Raw genomic sequence first — 20924 nt, 5'->3', positions numbered from 1 at the left:
TCAGGAAAATATAACCTTAATCAGACTCTGAAATCTTAATGTTGTTCAATAAAAGGAAATCTGTGACCACACCAACAGAGCAGAATTAGTCTGTAAGTAAGGAAGATTTTACAGAAGGCGTGATGGCAAAGTCCCAGTTCTGTTATGCAAGACTAAATCATTTTTATATTGGTAAAACAGCTTTTCATTGTCTATATGTGTGTGTGTGTGTGTGTGTCTCCACAGTTTTGAAGCTCTTAAAGATGGCGGTGGGGATGAGAGCTTTGCTGGACACCGTTATGCAAGCCCTGCCTCAGGTACGCAGTCAACTCTGTTAAATAACATCCACCGAAGCCACTGAATTATCTTTTCCTTCCCGCATCCAGATTTTTCTCTGTGGAACTCTCATTTCCTAACACATCCCACAGAATCTGTCCCTAAAATTACATCCCAGAAGCATTCCATTTTTGGAACATAGTCTTCTGTTTCAGAGTGTCGTTGTTTCCCCATGAGCTTTTTGCCAACTCTAGAGACCTTTATTTGCATAACCACCCCCTGCAGAGATCAGGAAGTGAATGTTGCTTCAGGTTTTGTTTTGAACGATGGTGGGTGGATTTGAGGGTGGTAGAGTTGGTAAATTAGAACAACTTCAGTCGGGTTTGGATTGAGAGAAAAAATAACATGCAGTCCTATGTTCACAGCATTCTTTGATGCTTTACCTTTGTTTGTCATTCAGAGAGAGAGTGTTTTCCAGGCTAATTCCTCCTAGAGCTTGTCAGAAGTGTTCATCATGATTAATAAATCTGATAATAGGGTGGTGGTTGGAGTGTGAGCAGGTTGCCACGACGCTTATTAGCAGTGACAGTAGCAGCAGCCACTCACCCTTAAGCTTCAATTACCTAAACCCACCTCTGTATCAAGTTTACAGTTACAGTTTTGGCAGATTTACCACCTGAACTACTTCATACTTTTGGAAACAATAGGTCCATGATTTTAAACAGAGGTAGACAAAAGCAGCTTCTCATTTCAAGTCTGTGTAAAGAGTCCATAGAAAACGCCCTGTCTGATTTTTAAATGTTACCATCCAACGCAGTGCAAACCCTGCTTTGAATAGGGCTTTGAATATTGTCTTGATGGCTACAAAGATTTTTGCGCTAAATTGAGCTAAAGCTGCATGCCCCTGACAAGTCAGCATTCTTATCAGTTGATGATCCATGAAGACCTGGAAATAAAGAAACATCTTTGCTCTTGTATTACAGTGTAACTAACTGAGACTTATCGACTTGTCTGATGAATGTAAAGTTGTCTTGAATGATGAGTTTAGCTGCAATTGCTGGAGTCAAACCTTCCCCAAATCCAGCACACCAGGAAAGAACTGAAAACATTGGTCTACATTATTAGTACCATCTAGAGTTGGGTCGATATCCTATTTGCTGGTCCGGGCTGGTTTACAAGCTTACACTCGTGGGGTTTTATGCATTATGACACATTCTTGCAAATTAAGTGTGTCAAGGATGTCAAAGGGCTAAATCAAACTTGTATCCATTAGTAATAATCAGTGTTGGGCAGCAGTGTTGGGCAGCAGTAGTACTACAGTGGTGTTAGTAGTTCAACTACATCTCTTAATAGCATTTTGGTTTTCTGAATCAAATGTTTCTCAGTAGTTAAACTCTTTTATTTTTCAAGTAGTGCGGTAGCATCCACACACGCTACATTTCCCAAAGCATTTCTGAAGCTCAAGTACAGCGGAGCTTTCTGCTGCGGACTGAAGCTAAGGGTCAGTGAAACCACTGCCATACACAGACGTTTATTTGTACATGGAAGTAAAGTTAAAGTTAGTTCAGAAATTTGTTCCAAAACACATCATAAATCTCGGGAAATGATTGGTGTCAATTTTTCTCATGTTGACACCAATCATTTCCCGAGATTTATGTGATAGTGTGTGGAGGGAGAGCATTGAACAGTTTTTCCCTATTTTTTCCAATTAGAACGTTTAGGAACATTTTTACACTGGCCTAAGTCTTGTGAACTCCCACTCAAAAATACTACACAGAAGATTTGCTAGATGTCAACAGGTTTTGTTTTTTTTATCCATCAAATAATGTATAAATAATGTATGAAGTATGAAATGATCAAGAAAAGCTTAAATACTACTAATTGCCAAGTTAGCCAGCCATGCTAAAATTTTAATCTTACGATAGAGCGGAAAAATACACTGTTAAAGCCGTTCCTTAACTTTTCATTTCTGGTTTTGGAAAGGGTGAAAAGAAAACCATCATCCAAACTCTTAAAATGTGGAGCACCTCTCTTACTGCTTCAATACACAGAGAAATCAAAAGTTTGACAGGCCTGATGTGCCTAGTTACGGTTGCTAAGCTCTAATTGGACGATCGCTGTTCGGTTGAGGTTTAGCAATTGGTCCATTGCCAAAGCTTATGTTTTCTCTTGGCTGCTTCATTATGACCCGCCTTTCATTTTCTCAGTGGAATGAGCTGTTTGTTGTCCCTTGTTATTGGTTATGATTTTGCCAGGGATTTCCTCTTCTGACTAATCCCTCTCTCCTCCTGTTGTCTCCCTGCAGGTGGGGAATCTGGGTCTTCTCTTCATGCTTCTCTTCTTTATTTTTGCAGCGCTTGGAGTGGAGCTGTTTGGTGACTTGAGTAAGGACACATGCACCATATATACAGGCAGTCAGGCACACCAGACAAAGCTTACACAAAGACTCACATGCTCAGGCTCACAGACTTGCACAGAGAATTTAATTCTCCCCTCTGTGGGTTTAATTTATCTGATGTTAATTGCTTTCTAAAACCTTTTGGTGAAATGCCGCATTGATTTCTCCTTTTTAATTTGTTGCTCATAGCTTTCAGAGTAATAAAATAGTATCACAGTTATTAACATTTAATTGCAAAGCCCTATGTTGTTTTGTTACAGCTCTTCATCTTCATTTCTCTCCTTTACTCTCTGGCTATTCCTCTCCTTCTTCATCCCCTCCCTGTTCCTCCTTGTCTCCCCAGTCTGTGATGAACTCCACCCCTGTGAAGGTCTGGGGCGCTATGCTACATTCAAAAATTTCGGGATGGCATTTCTACTGCTCTTCAGAGTTTCCACGGGAGACAACTGGAATGGCATAATGAAGGTGAAACACTGCAATTTGAGATCCCGAAGAAATACACACACATACTGCATGTTTATTCTCATGTATATGTCATTCATTTAGTAGGAACACAAGAGACAATTTAGTCCCCTTTCCCTCCCCACTACTCCTCTTGAAAAAATTTTTTTTTGCAAATAATCATTGGGATCAAATGTTAACCGTGGCTGCACTCTTTTTGTTCTAGATTTGTACAAATTGTAGCTTAAAGACTGAGCCGGAATCCCTACAAAATATGTTATATTAGACAATTATGAAACACAATTAAGTTTATTGCTAACATTTCAAGGCTTAAATATAGGTTTGAATGAAATTCAGTGGCAGTAGAAGTGGTGTGCCCATAGAAATAGAATGAGAGTAGAATGGACCATTCAAATCCGCATATCAGGACGGTCAGAGCGGTGACCATTTTTATTTGTACATTTGCCATTACAAAGACCTGTGACTGTTGTAGAAGGCTAACTCATTTAATTTCTAAAGTTTGTGTAAAGTGCTGAGCGCTGTTTTTTTTAAACAAGTCAAATGACCACAGCAAACAAAGCAAAGTTCAAAGTCAGTTCTACTCACATTGTATTTCTGCTAAGTCACAGTAATGTAGAGCATCTGACTTTTCCTATTTCTATGACTTTTTGTACCATGAACATAGTCTTTCCCTAACTTTTAACTAAGCTGTAGCTGAAGTTATCCATGCATGGATATTAAAGCCATGCAAGCAGCTACAGCATGTTTGTCTGTCCTAGCTAAATGCTAATCACAGCATGCTAACATGCTCCAAATGACAATATTAACATGCTGATGTTTAGCTGATTTAGATGTCCAGATGTTTAGATATAATTTATACCATGTCTGTCATCTTGGTTTATCGTGTTAGCGTGCTAATACATGCTAATTAGCAGTGTACATGAAGTAAAGGTGAGGGTGATGAGAATGTCATACGTCTTGCAGGCATTTGCTCAAATTATAGGTTTGAAGATATGTAAGCACGATATAAAAAGTCAGGGGATCAACAAAGAAGAAAAAAAGAAAGTGGTTGAGACATTTCAGGACTGACTTTCTGACCGGCAATACCATACCTAGAAAAAAAACATTACCATTTAGCAAATGAAGTTTTTGAATGTAATCAAGGGTTTTTCAGGATCATCAAATAGCAATGTTCCGTTTTTCTGCATTTCCACTTTGAACTGTTCTTTTTTGTTTTTCCATTGGCATTGTGGATAGTACCTGGTACTTTTTAAGCGTCACCTCTGGATTCAAAACACTGCAACTTACTGGTTGGTTAGATAATTGTCACCAAAATTGTCACTTGCGCAACGATTAATGCAGTCCAGGGGCACTGAAAAGCCATGACCCACCCTACTCCATGACCCATCCTATTGTACCTCTGATTGGCTTAACCTGATATTCTTAGCCAACCTTAACCAGTTTCACTCCTCGTGCCTAAACTCAACCAACCGATCAACTAATCAGAGATGTGTCCCTTCGCCTGTCCCTCTGGACCTTCCATCTAGGAATCAACCCGTGTTTGGCACAAACCCGGCAATTTTAAATAGCCAAGTTGCCGACAATAGCAACCACATTTTCTTTATTCACTTTGATGAGATTTTAAATAACATGGCAGCTCACAAAACAACACCGTGGTCACTGTACAAAGTGCAGATGTTTGCAGATGAAAGGATCACGCTCAAGATGATGTCATGGCAGTTTCACCTGGCATCGCTATGACTCAAGTAAAAATCCCACCAACATTGACGGGGTACTATCTGCACTGGAAAAGGAAAACTAGAAATTTACTTGGTACAAAAAGTGGGTTGAGTCAAGTTGTACCATGCAGTGGAAATGAGTGCAATGGAAATTTGCGTAGACTACTGCTTGTTGGTAAAGCTGACAAGCTCATGTCAAGTTTTCATGCTTCTTCCAGGACACATTAAGGGACTGCGCCCAGGACACCAATACCTGTTACAACACTGTGGTCTCTCCCATCTACTTTGTCTCCTTCGTTCTGACCGCTCAGTTTGTCCTGGTCAATGTCGTCATTGCTGTCCTCATGAAACACCTGGAGGAGAGCAACAAGGAAGCCAAAGAGGAAGCGGAGCTGGAGGCAGAGTTAGAGCTGGAGCGCCAGATGGAAGTGGGAGACTTGGCAACGAGGTCACCCCAGCTCAACCCTCTGGCACTGGGCCTGGACAGGTCGAGTTCCGGGGGTTCCCCCTGGAGGTCCATCGGAGGAGGGGACAGGGAGCAGGAAAGAGACGGTCCTATGGACTCGCCCACTGCTGATATAACCAGAGACTCTGTAAACATCAGAGCAGACCCCCCTTCATGCCCGGATCCCCCGCTGGAGGTGAGGAATCTTTTTGGTGTTGTGTGTGTTACACAAATAACACTAGACATATCTAGTGTTATTTGGTTGTTTTTTTTCATGCTGTCCCTAAGCGCACATGCATATACAGTATATACATATTCAGATATTGTCTAGGTCAGATTGTCAATTCTCTGTGGTCCACTCAGCATACTGCATGACGTGACAGATGCTCTGAGGTCACTTCCTGCTGGGGGCCAGGCTGTGAAGCCAGTCAAATGACCCCACCGTCTCCGGTCATTAGTTCTGACTCCGGTCCAAACCATTAGTTAATTCTCTGGCCCACGCTGAGAGACACTGAGCATACTGGACAGAAATCATGGATTTCTTGGGAGGAATGTCTCAATGTAATAACTGTACCTCATATGTAAACAAACTATGGCGGATATGGCCATATGAGGACATATTCACTACACATTCTGGCATCATTTCAAAAATATAAGTGGACACATATCCAACGTCAGGGTCATCATTTTGAGTCTAAAATGTGCTAGTTATGCAAATGTATTATTATGTGTAACCCCCACTAACCCTTATCAGCATGGTTTACAGTTTATCTGCATTCATGACTGTGTGTGTGTGTGTGTGTGTGTGTGTAGTTGCTCCCTGTAGAGGACATGCCAGTCATAGATAGGTCACAGTGCCATGGGAAAGCTGGACCACAGGGTCTTGTTGTTCAATTCAACAGCTATTTCCAGACAGCGGGGAACTTTTGGAGGATAGGAAATAGAGGTCTCGCTATCGTTATGTTTCTCCTCTAAGATGTTATCCATCTTCCTCTGCCTTTTCTAAACACGCATGGTTAAGCCAGCAATCTTTTCTTCAGTCCTGTGGGAGCCCAGCTCTACTTCAGTGCTGTAGTGCCCCCTTGTGGAATTAAATGATAACACATGAGAGACTGTGGTGGATGTTGGTTGGGAGGAGGTTATATATATATATTTCAGTTCCTGAATTAAAGCCTTACAAGTTATTTATTTACACTTGCAGTTTTGGATACTAACTTAAACAAAGTTTGATAGAAAATCTAGTTCCACCTGGATGTCTCTTTTGTCCTGTTTCTGTTTGTATATCTGTTTGTTTTTACCTGATCGACTGTCTTTTTCCTTTTCTTTCTTTCTTTGTGATCCACTCTTTCTTTATTCACGTGTCCCTGTTTTTCCTTTAACCCCGTCATTGTCTTTTTTCTACAACTTCTGCTGTCCCCACCCTCTCTTTTTCTCTGTTCCTTTCTCTCCCCTTCCCTCTGCATCCTTTAAGTTTGTCCAGCGGAGAGCACAGTTTGACTCGGTCTCTCTGGTCATCCAGGGTTCAATGGAGGGAGAGTTGAGTTTGATGGACAACCTGTCTGGTTATATCTGCCACTTCTACGCACTGCCCCCAAAGCCCAGAAAGCACAGCACCGACAAGAAGGTCAATAACCGTCAGAATGATGACTCACTTCCTCCATTCCATACATCCAGTGGGTCTTATTTCTCTCCAACGTGCAGGGCTGCACAAGTAATCAGGGGGGGGAAAAAATAGGATGCAAGTAGCTGCTATAATTTTAAATGGCTTTAATCTTCATAAACTAATAATTATTAAAACAAGTGAGGATGCCTTTAAAGTGTCACTTCGCCCAAATAAAAATAAATCACATGTCTCAGTTAAGGCTCTCCAGTGATGCAAAAAATTTTTTATTTAAATGTTATTTTGTTTAATACTATTGTGCTCACATCATTTAGCAAATATATGTTAGAAACAATTTCCTGGTGCCTTATTACAGACACTTCCTATCTTAAATCTTAAGAGAGGAAAAGGGGGAGAAAGGATTTTCCCAATTTCATTTACCAGAAATTTCTAACTAATTTAAGGAATCCTACCTTATCTAACTTCATCCTATCTTCTCAGGTAAGGAAATCCTGAATACTCAATCCAACATGTTATTAACTTTTATCAGTCTGTTAACTAGCAGCCGACACTATTTTTCTCATCACGCAGAGCAAAACAACTTTGTAATCATCATTTTTTTCATTAAAACTTACTGAAATATGCATTGAAAATTCAAAAGATGGAGCAAAAATAACAATAACAGGCTTTTGTGAGTTGCAGCACAACCAGGAGAGCCCCATGTTGTCAAGGTTGGCTTCTCCAAAGCTGGTTGCAGTTGCTCGGTCAACTTCAGGATCATGGCCTGAGGTAGCCTGTATCTTTTAATGAGAGTTATGTCCTCAAACTGCAACACATAGTTAGGGTCCGCCATAAGCCCCTCGTTGGCTGTGTAAAAGCAAAAAAAAAAAAAACAGCATCTTTAAGAGCAGGATTAAACTACAATACCTGGTGGAAAGGTGAAATGGTTATCCTAAACTGAACAGAGGTTATCTCAAATTTAAGGAAGTCCGGATGCTTAGGAACTGCTCATCTGTAATGGCTTTTCTTCTAAACCAGAGAACACTGATTATAGAGAGATATGTTTTGGTTTGAAATTAAACAGTGCTGTGAGCAGCACAAACGCAAGCTAAACTGAGTCGATCTTTTTTCGATCTATAGATCTGCTGTTGGTAAAATATCTGTGTGCCAGTGAACTTGAGATTCGGATTTAAAGTAAAAGTGATTTAGGTGTAGGTCTAAGTGTTATCTTTCTTGATGTTTTTTTTTTTTAGGACCATTCTGACATCCAATCATCCAATATAAACTCTGCTTGTCAGACTCCTGCACATCTTCTTAGAGGTCTAACTAGGTCTTTAACAAGGCTAAATCACTATTTAATGGAAATGATCCCAACTCACAGATATAAGATTAGGGGTCTCAGGTAGACTGCACTTTGTTTAAGGGGGCACAAGCAAAAACGAGTCTTGTAGCCACTGTACTAGAGTTACTGTAAGTAGGTAAGGAGTAAGTAAGCAAAACATTGTCTTTTCATGTGGATGAACTGACCCTTTAAATAAAGATTAAAAGTATGGAGATAAGCTCGGCTTACTTTTGAAACAACAGATTCTGATTGAGAACAGGTGAAGTTAGCTCACCACTGTTGGCAAAATAAAGCACTTGTTTTAATGACAATAACATTTCATGACTCAATACCTGACTAAATTACTTAAAGAGTAATAAAGTCTCCCTGGCCTACACCTACAGTTATGCAGAAATGTATTATGTACTGGCTGTAGAACTTGAGTTCATAAAATTAATTAAAAAAAATTAAAAAAGCGTGTTACGTTTCCCACATATCGTGCAGCCCTACAGCCATTATTATTGGGTTTTTTTTTATACTGGCATTCCTCCACACTGAATATTTCTGCCTTTAACCAGCCCTGTTGCCCAACGCAGTGCAGTGCATCATATCCCGCCTCAGCTATGATCTCATTCCCTCGCTCACGTCTTCGCTTACTTATTCATGCTTGGCAGGTTTTAAAGTCTTGTTCAGCAGCCTCAGTGACATGGTTTAGAGTTTGCTCTCTACACAGCTTTGTGTCTAGGTCTGTGTGTACAGTGCTTGGCATGTTTGAATGTAGTATATATATATATATATATATATATATATATATGAATCTCTATCAAAAAGTTGCAGCAAAGCGATAACCCACCACTCCTGAAACAAAGAGATCACACTCTGTCTGCAGAGTAATGGCGCAATCAATAAGCTATGATTCACTGTGTAGCTGAATAATGCATTTGGGTGCCTCTTTTCCTCATTTGCACTCAAATTTTGGCCCAATTACATTAGCATTGCAAAACCCCATCTTCTAAAAACTTTAAATGGGTCTGACATGTCATTACTGGACGCCATAGGCCACCGCTCTCCTTCTGATCCGTTAGCAGAAATCTTTTCCATTGAGTCTACCCCTCTCTGCTCAGATGGCCCATTTGCCTGTCAGAAAGCATTTCCCCTGTTAGGCAGATACAAGGCCAAATACACAGCAGCTCCTCTTACAGAAGCCAGGGGAACCCAAGGCTTGTAAACACTGCAAGACTGACACCTAACTCTGCAAAGTTCAGTCATGTGAATTAACTCCAAACTAGCATAGGCACTTGGAGGTGTTTTGTTTAACATTAAGCCTTCACAATTTTGAAATGACTGCACATCACAATGCATACAATATAAATGAGTCCCCTTTCTTTCTGCTTGTTTGTTGAATTGGAAGAGTGTGTTACAGTGTGTCTGTTCAGAATCATCAGGTACTTTTAGTCACCTGTTTTCACTTCACTGAATGGCTTTTATCAGTGATTATCAGCCTCATCGATATGAGTTAGAAAAACCTGCCACGCCTGCCAGTAGGTTCAGAAGGCTGTTACTGGATCATCTATTCACATGGTAACAGTCGCCGTCAGCTTGTTAGGATCCTGTGCGTCAATTTAATGATTTGAGAATCCTGTTGTGAATTCAAATAAAGCATGTATTACTTGGTAAGATTTATAAAATATTCATGTTTTTGGTTTAAATATTACAGATATACTATAACAGAATATTACAGAATATTATTCAGGAAGTTCACCTAAAAAGTCAGGGTTGACTCAAAGTCCTGTGTTTGTTTGATCCATCTGCCACCCCTATCTTCCTCCTTCCGCAGGGTTTTCGACCTTTTAATACTCCCTACCATTGTCGCTCTTCATGCTACGTCATCTTACAGTGATCTATACTGCCTCATATCTGGTCTGGTGGTGATAACACCCCTTCACTCATTTAATAACGGCCAAAATGGCAGTTTAAATGCATATGTCTGGACCCTGTCATACAGCTGTTGTAGAGTTTTAAAAGGTTTGAAGCCATAGACTGTAGATAAAGATGGATAGCTCCCCGGAAGAAAACTTGGCTCGCCCCCTGGTGGCTGGCTGCAGTATAAGTCATAATAAATCCTGCCCCCTACCTGATAGCGGATGGGACCTAGGCCAAACTAAAAAATCAAACCTCAGATAAATTTCTCCCAAAAATGGTTTCTGTCATTTTAGGTAGTTTTTACGCTGATGGATGTTCAAGTGTTCACAATTTTAATTTTGTTATTTGATGCTATAAAACGGGTTGAAACGTTATGATTGACAGCTGTAATTGACTTGCAAGTGGTTGGATGTGTTCCAGCTTATAAATTTAGCTTGGGCTGTCTTCCATATTGTTTTGTTCTGCTCCATACTTCCAGTTTTATATATGTTGTTTCGAACATGTATTGTATGTTCCTGTTAGCTACAAATCGTATCTGTGTGTATCGTCCTTATCTTTGTCTGTTGTGAGTGTTTTCTGCTCACCAGCCATTGTCTCTTCCTGCCTAGATCCCTCTAGCGGAGATGGAAGCTCTGTCTCTGGCCTCTGAGAAATCCTGGTCCCTAGCTCTGACAGACGACTCGGCCCCTGATGATTTTAACCCCCTCTTTCTATCCAGTCTGGAATGCAATGTACTGACAGTTCTTCTGTTTGTCTTCCTCCATCACTCTTCCTCTTCTTCCTCTCTGATGTATCTTGTAGTGTTTCTTTTCCCAGGGCACTTCCAAAGCCACTTGCCTCCCCGCTACTCTCACACACTGGGGTGTAACAGGTTTAGGTTGGGGGGCGATTGAGACCAACTGGATGCTAAATGAGCTAATTTGCACCTGTAGTTCCACCACAATTAAAGCATTTAAAGGGGCTATAATCAGCTTTTTTATATTAATAATGGATCATTTGTAATGTTTGATTAGCTGACCATTTTTATTCACTCAAGGCTCTCATAGAAAAAAACTAGATTATATATAATTATACATTTTATAATAATTATAAATACATTATATACAATAATATACAATAGAACAATTAACTGAACATTGTGATGCATTGAGCCACTAAAGCAAAGAGGCAGTTATTTCATTCATGAATTTAAGTAGACCAAAAGTGACCATAGAAATATGTACAAAAGAAGAGAGCTAATGGCAGGTTTAAAGGTACTGTATGTAGAATTCATGTGCATCTTTCACATTATTCTAATGCTATAAGTTTTAGTTTTTAGAGGAATGATGTAGCATGATTTCTGGTAATTAAATAAATGAATAGTCTAAATAAAACAACCACATGGTAAAGCCTATTTTTATATACTTTGTATAATTATTTTCTCATTTTATTAAAAACTTTTGTGCAAAATGAACATAATATGCAAGAATCAGAACATAAAGCGCCATCCTAATGATGTAAATATAGCCCTAACAATTCATCTGCTGGCTTTTTGATATTGCAAAAGAAAAATTTTACAAAATATTGAAATATTGTTTTGACGATTTATATCTTTGTTCCTCTTTCGCCTTTTTACACAGTATATTGAAGGACTGGAATCTCAATATATCACATTATCTGCCAGCTGATGTTAATTGCATTGAACTGTGCCGTAAAGTTAGTTAGTTATTTAGGTAGTTTGATTATAAAACCAAAACTGCAGTTTTCAAATGATATTCCCTCCGAAGTTTCAGAGAACTTTGAGCTGAACATGCTTATTATTAAATTTTAACCACACAATTGTGTATCACAAAATCTCAGTATGTTTTTTTCATGATATCAACAATATTGAAAGATAATTAATTATACTGAATAATCAGCCAGCCCTACATTATAGCGTTTTTCAACATGACCTCATCCATTATATTCTGAGTTCAGGACAAGTTGTCACGCATCGAGGCACCGGGAGTAATCTATACATGATATCCCATCCCAGTGGGCTCTGTCATTGAAAGGACATCTTCCCTTTAAATTGAAAATGAATTGAATGTCAACTGCATGTCAGGGTGTAATTAACCACCAGTTTGGTTCATTAATGATCACATCACTCCCCTGTTGTCACACGTCTGCCCTGGAGAGGGTCACTGTAACCTTGGCAGTCTCAGAAACAGAGAGCCGCAGCCAACACGTGACATGAAATCCTTGTTAACTAGATTGTGCTGGGACAAACACAAGAAAAAGGAGTGGAGTGAGGAGTACAAGAGGCATTGAAAGACCCTGGTGAATCTAACCATGTGCCCTTCAACTTTCTCTTCTCTTTCTCATTCCACCTTTCCAGCCTAATGTGTGTTACTCTCCAGTCCAGTCCAGTCCAGTAGAGTAGTGCGCCTCCTCTCTCTCTCTCTCGTTTTCTCTATTTGTCTTATGTGCTTTACATGTGAGTCCACGTCTTCTCTCTTGGTCCTTTCCTATCAGTCTTCTTCTGTGTTTGTACTTATCTTCTGTCCTCTGCCATTGTAGTGTTCTCCTCTGAGTTGTTGTTGTGTTTGCTGCTGGGGTGTAAAGTGCGCTTAAGCTCCAGTAGCTGTGTGACGAATGTGAGATGTTTTTGTAATGGGTCAGGCTGAAGGACACTGCCCCAGCTGACACACAATCACAGAGAAGGCTCACGTAAAGTAACATGACTGCAGGGGGTTAAATGCAGACACGACAGAGTGTCTTGTGCCTAGAAAAACACTTGTACATTTCATCATTGGTGTAGTCTTGTTTCTGTGATCTGTGGCAGCTCTGTGCCAGTAAACTCCAACATGCAAAGATCCTCTGTTTTCTGTGTATGCTGATGACCACTGCCTCTTTGCTGACATGGTTTCTTAGAAAGATATCAACTGTGAATGTGTGAGAAAGAGTGTGAAAATGCTAGAGCTAAACTGTAGCCCCAATCCTTCCAGCTCCACGGGAAAGCTGACTCTCTTCTCTCTTTTACTAGGCAGAGCATCTCGATCCTGGGGAGCCACTGGAGGACAACCTGCTTAGCGTCAGGAAGCCTACTGTGGGACGCACACACTCCCTGCCCGACAGTTACATGTTCCTCCCCCCGCAGCCGTTTGCCAACACGGCCCCGGCTCCAGCACACCTTCTTGCACAGAAACAGGGGCCCCAGCACATACTGGGCACCCACAGGGCCCAATCAGGTAATGTATAGCCCCTTTCACACACGCACTGAACTTATCTAGAAATTTCCTGAAAGAGCGATATGTGAGAATTAAAATGGACCGGACATTAAACCAAGTTACCCTGCCAGCTCCCTAGTACAAAGTCTATGCAATGTCAGATTAAGCCCATGTGTGAATAGAGCAGGACATTGTCAGGAGAATTCACAGTGAGAGTATAGATGACCTTTCTATCATGCGGCTGGCACAAAACTAGAAGAATGCAAACGTCCTAGGATGAAGCAGAATGAAATGGACTGAAGAAGTGACACGTTTTCAGGAACTTTTGCCAGAAAAGAATCAACACAGAAATCGTCAGATAAATACAAGCAAAAGGGCTCGGTTTTTCATGACCAAATTACGAAATCGGTATCATGCCCTGCCTACTGCGCACTACCCAGGCACCATCCCTCACTTAAATCAAGAGTATGAGTATTTCCAGTTGGCGAGAATGCATCTGACACAGAACTTCAGACATTGTCCACACATCATTCTCCTGACATTGTATTCATTTGATTTCAAATGAATGTCACAATAAATTGAAACCAGCACCTGCGACATGATACAACACTTGGACATTAAATAGTTGCTAATGTCTTTTAATTATCGCAGCCTGGTTGCTTATTTATTTGTTTGTGACACCTCATTAGAATGAACAGAACTAGGAGTTTGTATGTTTGAATGTGTGTTTGTTTTTTGCACATAATGAAGTTGACATCAACTTGAGAAGATGCAGGTAATTTCCTCTGAACATATCAGCTGTACCTGTTTTGTCTCCATTTCATATTCAGGCTCCAGCAGCTCAGTCCATTCACAACCGGAGGAGCGTTCCCAGCAGCTGACCATTCCCGCAGACCTCTTCAGACCTATTAGCCCCCACAGCCACTCAGACTCGGAGAGTATACCACGACTACCCCCTCCTAGACGCACACACACGTTCAGCCGCACGCTCCGCAGACAGGTGACTAAATCACGCTGTTTCAGATTTTCACTTTACTCTAAAATCAGCTTTATAGTCTTTTCCTGTCTGTGTCTGTACTGTATGTGTTGAAAGCTCAGTGGTTCCAATAGCTTCCTGCTTCACAGCTCCAGGCTCAGGCCCACCTTCGGCACTGGGACCCATCTTCATCCCCAGGACCCATAGTGGAAAATTAAATGTTATCACGTGTGTTAAGGTAGAAAATCAGGTTAATAAGTTTTAGACGCCACTGTAATATTATGCAGTGTATTATTTTGTCACGCTCACTGTGTAGCCTCCTGAGCGTTTATTCGATACATTGTATCACGTCCATGCCACTGTATAAGAAGCCTATTATAAGCCAAGCCACACTTCCTCCACCAATAACACCAAGGTAAACAATCCGACATTAATATTTCAATATAACTGTAACTCATGAAGTTAGGTGATGTTATCTTAATCAGTAATAAGTTGTATTAACCTTATGAGTTTGTTAAAGTTAGCTAGCGATGCTAATGTAGTAAGCAAACTAACAGTAGCATTAGCTGAAAATAATTACATTGTTTGAGTTATGTTAACGCTAGTGTTGTTTGTAGCATCAGCTAGAATTACGATCTACGTTAGCAAAAAGCTTCAAAAAGCTTAATTTAATCATTCAGCTAATGTTAATGTTAGTTTGCTAACAACATTAACATAACTAGCTAACTTTAGCTAATGTAAGCAAACTCATAAGGTTATTACAAGTTATTTGCTACTTAACATTAACTGACCTTAGCTAACTTTATACAGGTACATTATGGTTTTTTTCAAATATTAAGGTTGTATTGGTAGAGGTCGTGTGGTTTATTCAAAATAATGAACTATGAGACGCGCTATCGTATCCTGATCGTATCGTGTCTGGTGTACACAATTTCAGATGTCACTTCCTTCTCTGGCTTGGGACCTGAAAGGGTTCGACAGAGGAGATGGGCCTGAGCCTTCAGATCTATTACTCGACCCATCTTGTTCTCAACCATGCGTTGTTTAGGCTCATTGATCTGGAAGTATTGAAGCTGAACTCCTGGATGTTTGGTGTAAATTAAAAAACCTACAGACCTAAAGAGTAATAGGGTCACTGTTGGAAAACAGATATATATTATCCAATGTATTCTTGAAATCTTTAAAGTGTTTCCACCAATTGTTGCCCTGAGATCCAGTTGTAGAGAAAACCTGGTTTCTCTACAACAAATATCTTTCCTTGTTGCATGTTCTAAACTATTTCACTTTTCTTCCTCCTTTCTCCCCTTCTCCCTGGTAACCCTATCTGTTATCTATTAATTTATCTGCTCATACTCCATATTGTATCTGTTACTCTCTGATCTCAGCTCAGTTGGGCCCAAAAGCCTCCCGATCCTGAGCTACTGCTCAAACACAGATACTCCTGTTTCTGAAACAGCAACAAACAGCAGACTTTAGCTACCACTGAGCCTTTCAGAAACACTCCTCATGTTCATCTTCCAAGAGACAGCCAGATTAACTCACACAAAGGCTCCCCTTCTTTTTCTCCCCCATTGTCACTCATTTTATTTTTGTCTACTGCTCACCATCAGCCACAACACATCTAAAACTCTCTAACAGGTAGCTCAGCCTGTAAAAAAAAAAAAACCTTACTGGGACTTTGAGTGTATTAACACTTCTATAAAGCAGTAGGAGCTAGGTGTAACATAGCTTCAGTGGATTATTTGGAAGCTGAGTGATAGAATGTATTAAATCCAGACAAAGGCGTATTTGGTTGAGAAATTTACCCACAATGCACTTACTACATTAAAAACTATACAACTCAGGGGATTAATTCAGAACAACGAGTGCTGTCCATATTTATTGGCCATTTTGTACACGCAGTACCACAGTGATAGAACACTTGTAAGTTTTCTATTGAGTAGGTTAGTGCTTGAAAGGTGCATAGTTGTTACCACAGTACAGCAGTTATTGCACTTAACCCAATTTAGCTTAAAACCATGTGACAGGGTGATTCTTTCTTAGTAATGTTCTAGTTATTATTTGTTACTTGGTGTTGTAATGCTGTGGCTGGTGATTGGCTTAGCCTGGTTTTGATATCTTTGACCACTAGGTGTCTCTGTGGTCCCACCATTCAGGCTCATGCAGGGGAACCTATGATTCCAAACATTTCTCAAAAAGTGCTGTTCCCTAAAACTCATGCATGCCTTGCTTCCTCATCTCTATAGATTCAAAACATTTTAATTGAATTCACCTAATTCATCACAATTATATTAAAAAATGTCACTTTTTGTGGTCTGTGAGGAACAAGTCATGAGGACATTTTATGAGTTTTAGCAACCGCTGTGCTTACTAACCCTTCCTCTCCTACAGTCGATACATATTATGTCTACCCTCTGACTATTGACCTCACACCCTGTAGATGGTTTTTGTTCAGAGGGTAGGATGACGGAACAGAAACACCGACCAGAATTCGGTTGTAAATTTAACTACACACTGGACTGTTGACAATTTACAGGTTTTTGTGTGAACGGTCAAAGGTTAAAGGGTCGGGTGGTCCGGCTCAGAGTTCACTGTGTCAGCCAGCGCCCAATCATCTGAGTCTCTCTGTGCGACTAAAAAAAGCAATGTACACACACATCTATATTTATTTAATTCCAATCAGGTAAAAGGTCATTTTGGATCACATTCATAATCCTTATTTTAAAAAATTGTCCAAGAGGATGAAGATGCAGTTAATTTTACAGTCATCACGTCTTGTTAAAAACCCTCCAGCTATGTTTTTTTTAGTTAAAAAAAAAAATACATCTACTACTGCCTTTTTAAAAGTGCTGGACACAAGATGTCTCCTACTTCACTGAAGTAATTAAACATCAGTGAAGTTCCAACATCACACTTGTGTAAGGCTGGAATTACTCTTGTCTTTTCAATGTGACCTTTGTGATCAGATGCAGCTCAGCTGCGTCCGCACATGTAAACACTTGACACTTCAATGTGACCTGCATATCGTATAGTGATTGGATATACTGCAGCGCAATAGGTGCATTCAAAACGGTACAAAAAAGAGCCTTCTTCTTTTCTTTTATATTTTATTTTATTTTGTAAATGTAGCAGGCCAATATGATACTTGCTTTGTTGAGCACGATCACCGCGACCTGTTGGTCTAGCTAATCGGAAAACAAAGACCTGACATGGTGGGATGACTAAAAGTTGCATATTAGATCAGAATTGGCTTCCAAACTAGTTGTGATGTCCTGCTGGTATACAGCACAGACAGCTTTCCTCCTTCAGCATGGATGAAGGTGAAAACAAACTCCTCTCAGATATGAAAACAAAGTATTGGCTCTGCCTCAACAGAAGCACAGTAAATGAATAAAACCAAACCAAAAACACTCGTCCAATAACATCCAGCATTGTTTATTCACTCTTGACAAATCACATAATGGAATTCTGCAGTTGAATAACCCAGTGTGACCTCTGTTACACTCTGTGCAGAATGTCCCAGTTGCAATTCAACCCCACACTGCCTACAATGAGAAGTACAGAGAGTACTCTGTGAATAAGCTGCCGGACTGTGAACTTTGACCCAAACTACTGCTTCTCATCCTCATCACCTCACACTAACTAGTCTCCCCCTCTCATCTCCCTTGAACCCCCTGTACCCACCCCCACCCTTCCTTCACCGCACATTTACCCTCATCATCACCCTTCTCTCCTAAATATTCCCCACCTCGTCCCCCTCCATGCCCCGTCTTCCAGGTTGCAGTGTCTACTGATTCACAGGAGACCCTGTGTTCAGACGGAGGGGAGAGCAGTGAAGGACTTGTGAATGTGGCCTCTCTGGGCCTCCCTCCATCTCCCTCCACCTCTCCCTCACCCTGCTCCAATCATCATCAGCAGCCTGCCCTCTGCCTGGTCCCCGCCACGCCAGGCGCCTCCCCTAAACCCTTGCGGCCCAGCAGCGTGCACACCCCTCCTCCGCCTTCTCCGATCTTGCCAGCCAGGCCGCGCCAACAGGAGGAGGCCTCGGTGGATCGGGAAGTGTCCCTCATTATCCATGCGGGGTTGGATGGCAGCGGTGACATCTTGGCGGAGGACAGCGGCCTCGGCAATAATGAGGGTTACATTAGCTACGCGGGCTGCCAAGAGAGCCGGAGTCCATGTCTGAGACAGCTGAAGAGGTTCCACAGCGCGGACACGCAAGGTCGCAGCGCCCCTTTGCCCCACCCTCGCCCTTACTCCTGGTTGGACGACCCACAATGTCACTCTGTAGAGGAATGCTCTACGGCGGAGTCCAGCCCCCAGTGCAGCACCACTTCCACCTCCTCCGGGTTTGTATCACGGGCCGACAGCCTGCAGATCCACAGCCAGACCCCCACTCAGACCTCGTTGCCCTCCCCCCGGCGCAAGAAGAAGATGAGCCCGCCTTGTATCTCTGTGGACCCCCCTGACGGACTGGAGCCTGGCCTCTACCCAGGCCTCGGTGGACTCGGGGGCATTGGGCTCGGGGGGTTAGGGATGCCCCCTCCTTTGCCAAGCCGGGACACCTGCCTGAGGAGGAGAGCGCCCTCCAGTGACTCCAAGGACTCCTTTGACCTGGGAGTTGGAGAGGGTTCAGGACAGGACGGAGGCTCGCCAAACCCCAACACCAACCCCAAGCTACTGACTCTTCCCAGAGAAGACAAGCTCTGAGCACTGAACACTGATACCGCAACACACAGACACACACGCACACAGCTGGACGAACCCTCCACACATACAAACACACGATGCACACTGTGTATCTGTGATGTGATAGTTCTAGTAATAATGCTGTAGAGAGTATTAATGGTAAAAACTACAACAAACAGTAAAAACATCCTTGGTTTCATAAGGAGTGCAGTACTGTAGTGGTGTGACCATCCCATGTCTTTGTATTGTTACTGCCAAAACAACAAGAGAAGAAGAGAACACACGAAACATCAACACAAACTTGACTGTTTCTCTTCGGCTACGCCTGCATGCCACCGGCTGCAGCTTGACCCCCATAACCTCTGGAGTGACAGCAGCACCCGGGGATTCGGCGCTCTCTGTGGTCGCCATGTGAACTTCCTGGTGTTACACAGTGGGCTTTGCCCGGTCAGTGGAGGTACAAAGCAATATGAACGTTTTAGAGACACTATTTTCTTAAATTATTGGGCCATAGTGTTTGTACAGGATGTTGTTTTTTAATTTCATTTCGATTGTTACTTCCATGTCTTTTTTGTGATTTTTTTGTTTGTTTTTTTGTCAAAATGGTTCGTCTTTGTCATTTTTTTTCACTGTAAGATATTTCTAGCTTTCTTGGTTTACTGAGAAAAGTGAACGTTTTTCAAAGTGCTGAAAACCATGTATTTGTAGGAATAATATATAAATATATATATATATAAAAAAAACAAGTCATTAAACTGAGCTTGGATTTTTAAGCACACACATTAGGCCGTGGTGGTTTGATTGTTAGAGGGAAAAGGAGGTTTCACTTGAAGTTTTTTCATCGATTGCTTCATTCTCCTGAGGATCTCAGACACCCCTGAAGTCTCTGTACGCAGGATGTGAAGACAGACCATTTCAGAGAAAAACAACTTTAAATTGATTCAACAGTTGTTTTTTTTTACCTGACTTCTTTGACTTCTACTTAAAATGTGCTAATCTATCTTTTCTTGGTCACTTGTGTGTGTGTGTGTGTGTGTGTGTGTGTGTGTGTGTGTGTGTGTGTGTGTGTGTGTGTGTGTGTGTGTGTGTGTGTGTGTGTGTGTGTGTGTGTGTGTGTGTGTGTGTGTATACAGCAGTAGATTTATATCCCTCTGGACATCAGACATTGATGTCCATTCCTCACATTTCATCTGAGTGAAGAATGTGTCACTGCAGACACATGACTCTTAGGTTGCTCAAACCCAAAGGCACAATAAATCTGACCTTATGAGACAGAGCTGGTCTTTCAGCTGACAATGGAGACCGTTAATCGTGAAGACAACTTAAAGGAAGTTGAGGAAAGACATACCTGTAATGTCAACACACCTAGCACAGCCATCTCTACTGCAAACATTCTGCTCAAGACAGTCACTGCTCTCTATCACAGTCAGGAAAACCTGGACTAATTTTCCAGTCATGGAAAACACATGGAGAACCATCTTACAATGGTATCACACCAGCCTCAACACAAAATACAGCCAGGGGCGTAAAGTGGTAGGGCAATGGCTCCTTATCCACTGATCAAAATACTCAAAACTGCCTGTGCATTAGTTAGCGCTATAGTCAATGTCTCCAGGACCACATTTGTCCATGATGCACACACACACACAAACACACACACGCACTCACAAACACACACACACACACACACACACACACACACACACACACACACACACAAACACACAGATTCTCAAGGTGAAACAATGTGTTGCTGTGGTAGTTGGTAATGAGAGAAAAAGTAAAAGGGAAAAATGTCCTGGAAAATCTTGTGTTGTCCTGAAAAAATATTTGCTTCAGCTGAGAATGAACTACTAGGAGATGATTTCATAGTTACATAGAGTTTGAATCAGACTCCCACAGAGGAAGATACTGTTTTAGTGCAGGGAAGGTGCCTTCAGTAGGCTGCC

At 41.4% G+C, this 20924-nt stretch overlaps 1 protein-coding gene across 1 annotated transcript in view; it reads left to right on the top strand.

The window, feature by feature from the left end:
• Positions 1-19007, top strand: part of cacna1g (calcium channel, voltage-dependent, T type, alpha 1G subunit) — a 264495-nt gene extending 245488 nt beyond the window's left edge. The window contains exons 32-40 of the mRNA XM_083933325.1: positions 226-296; positions 2561-2639; positions 2997-3118; positions 5052-5474; positions 6750-6902; positions 10731-10853; positions 13127-13331; positions 14141-14310; positions 18064-19007. Coding sequence (XP_083789451.1) covers positions 226-296; positions 2561-2639; positions 2997-3118; positions 5052-5474; positions 6750-6902; positions 10731-10853; positions 13127-13331; positions 14141-14310; positions 18064-18996 — 2279 coding nt within the window. The 3' untranslated portion in view covers positions 18997-19007. The remainder of the gene's footprint in view (positions 1-225; positions 297-2560; positions 2640-2996; positions 3119-5051; positions 5475-6749; positions 6903-10730; positions 10854-13126; positions 13332-14140; positions 14311-18063) is intronic.
• The last annotated feature ends 1917 nt before the right edge of the window (positions 19008-20924 follow it).

Source organism: Echiichthys vipera (assembly GCF_963691815.1).
Source record: "Echiichthys vipera genome assembly, chromosome: 18".
Classification (NCBI taxonomy): Eukaryota; Metazoa; Chordata; class Actinopteri; order Perciformes; family Trachinidae; genus Echiichthys; species Echiichthys vipera.
This window is presented reverse-complemented; position numbering and strand designations above follow the sequence as displayed.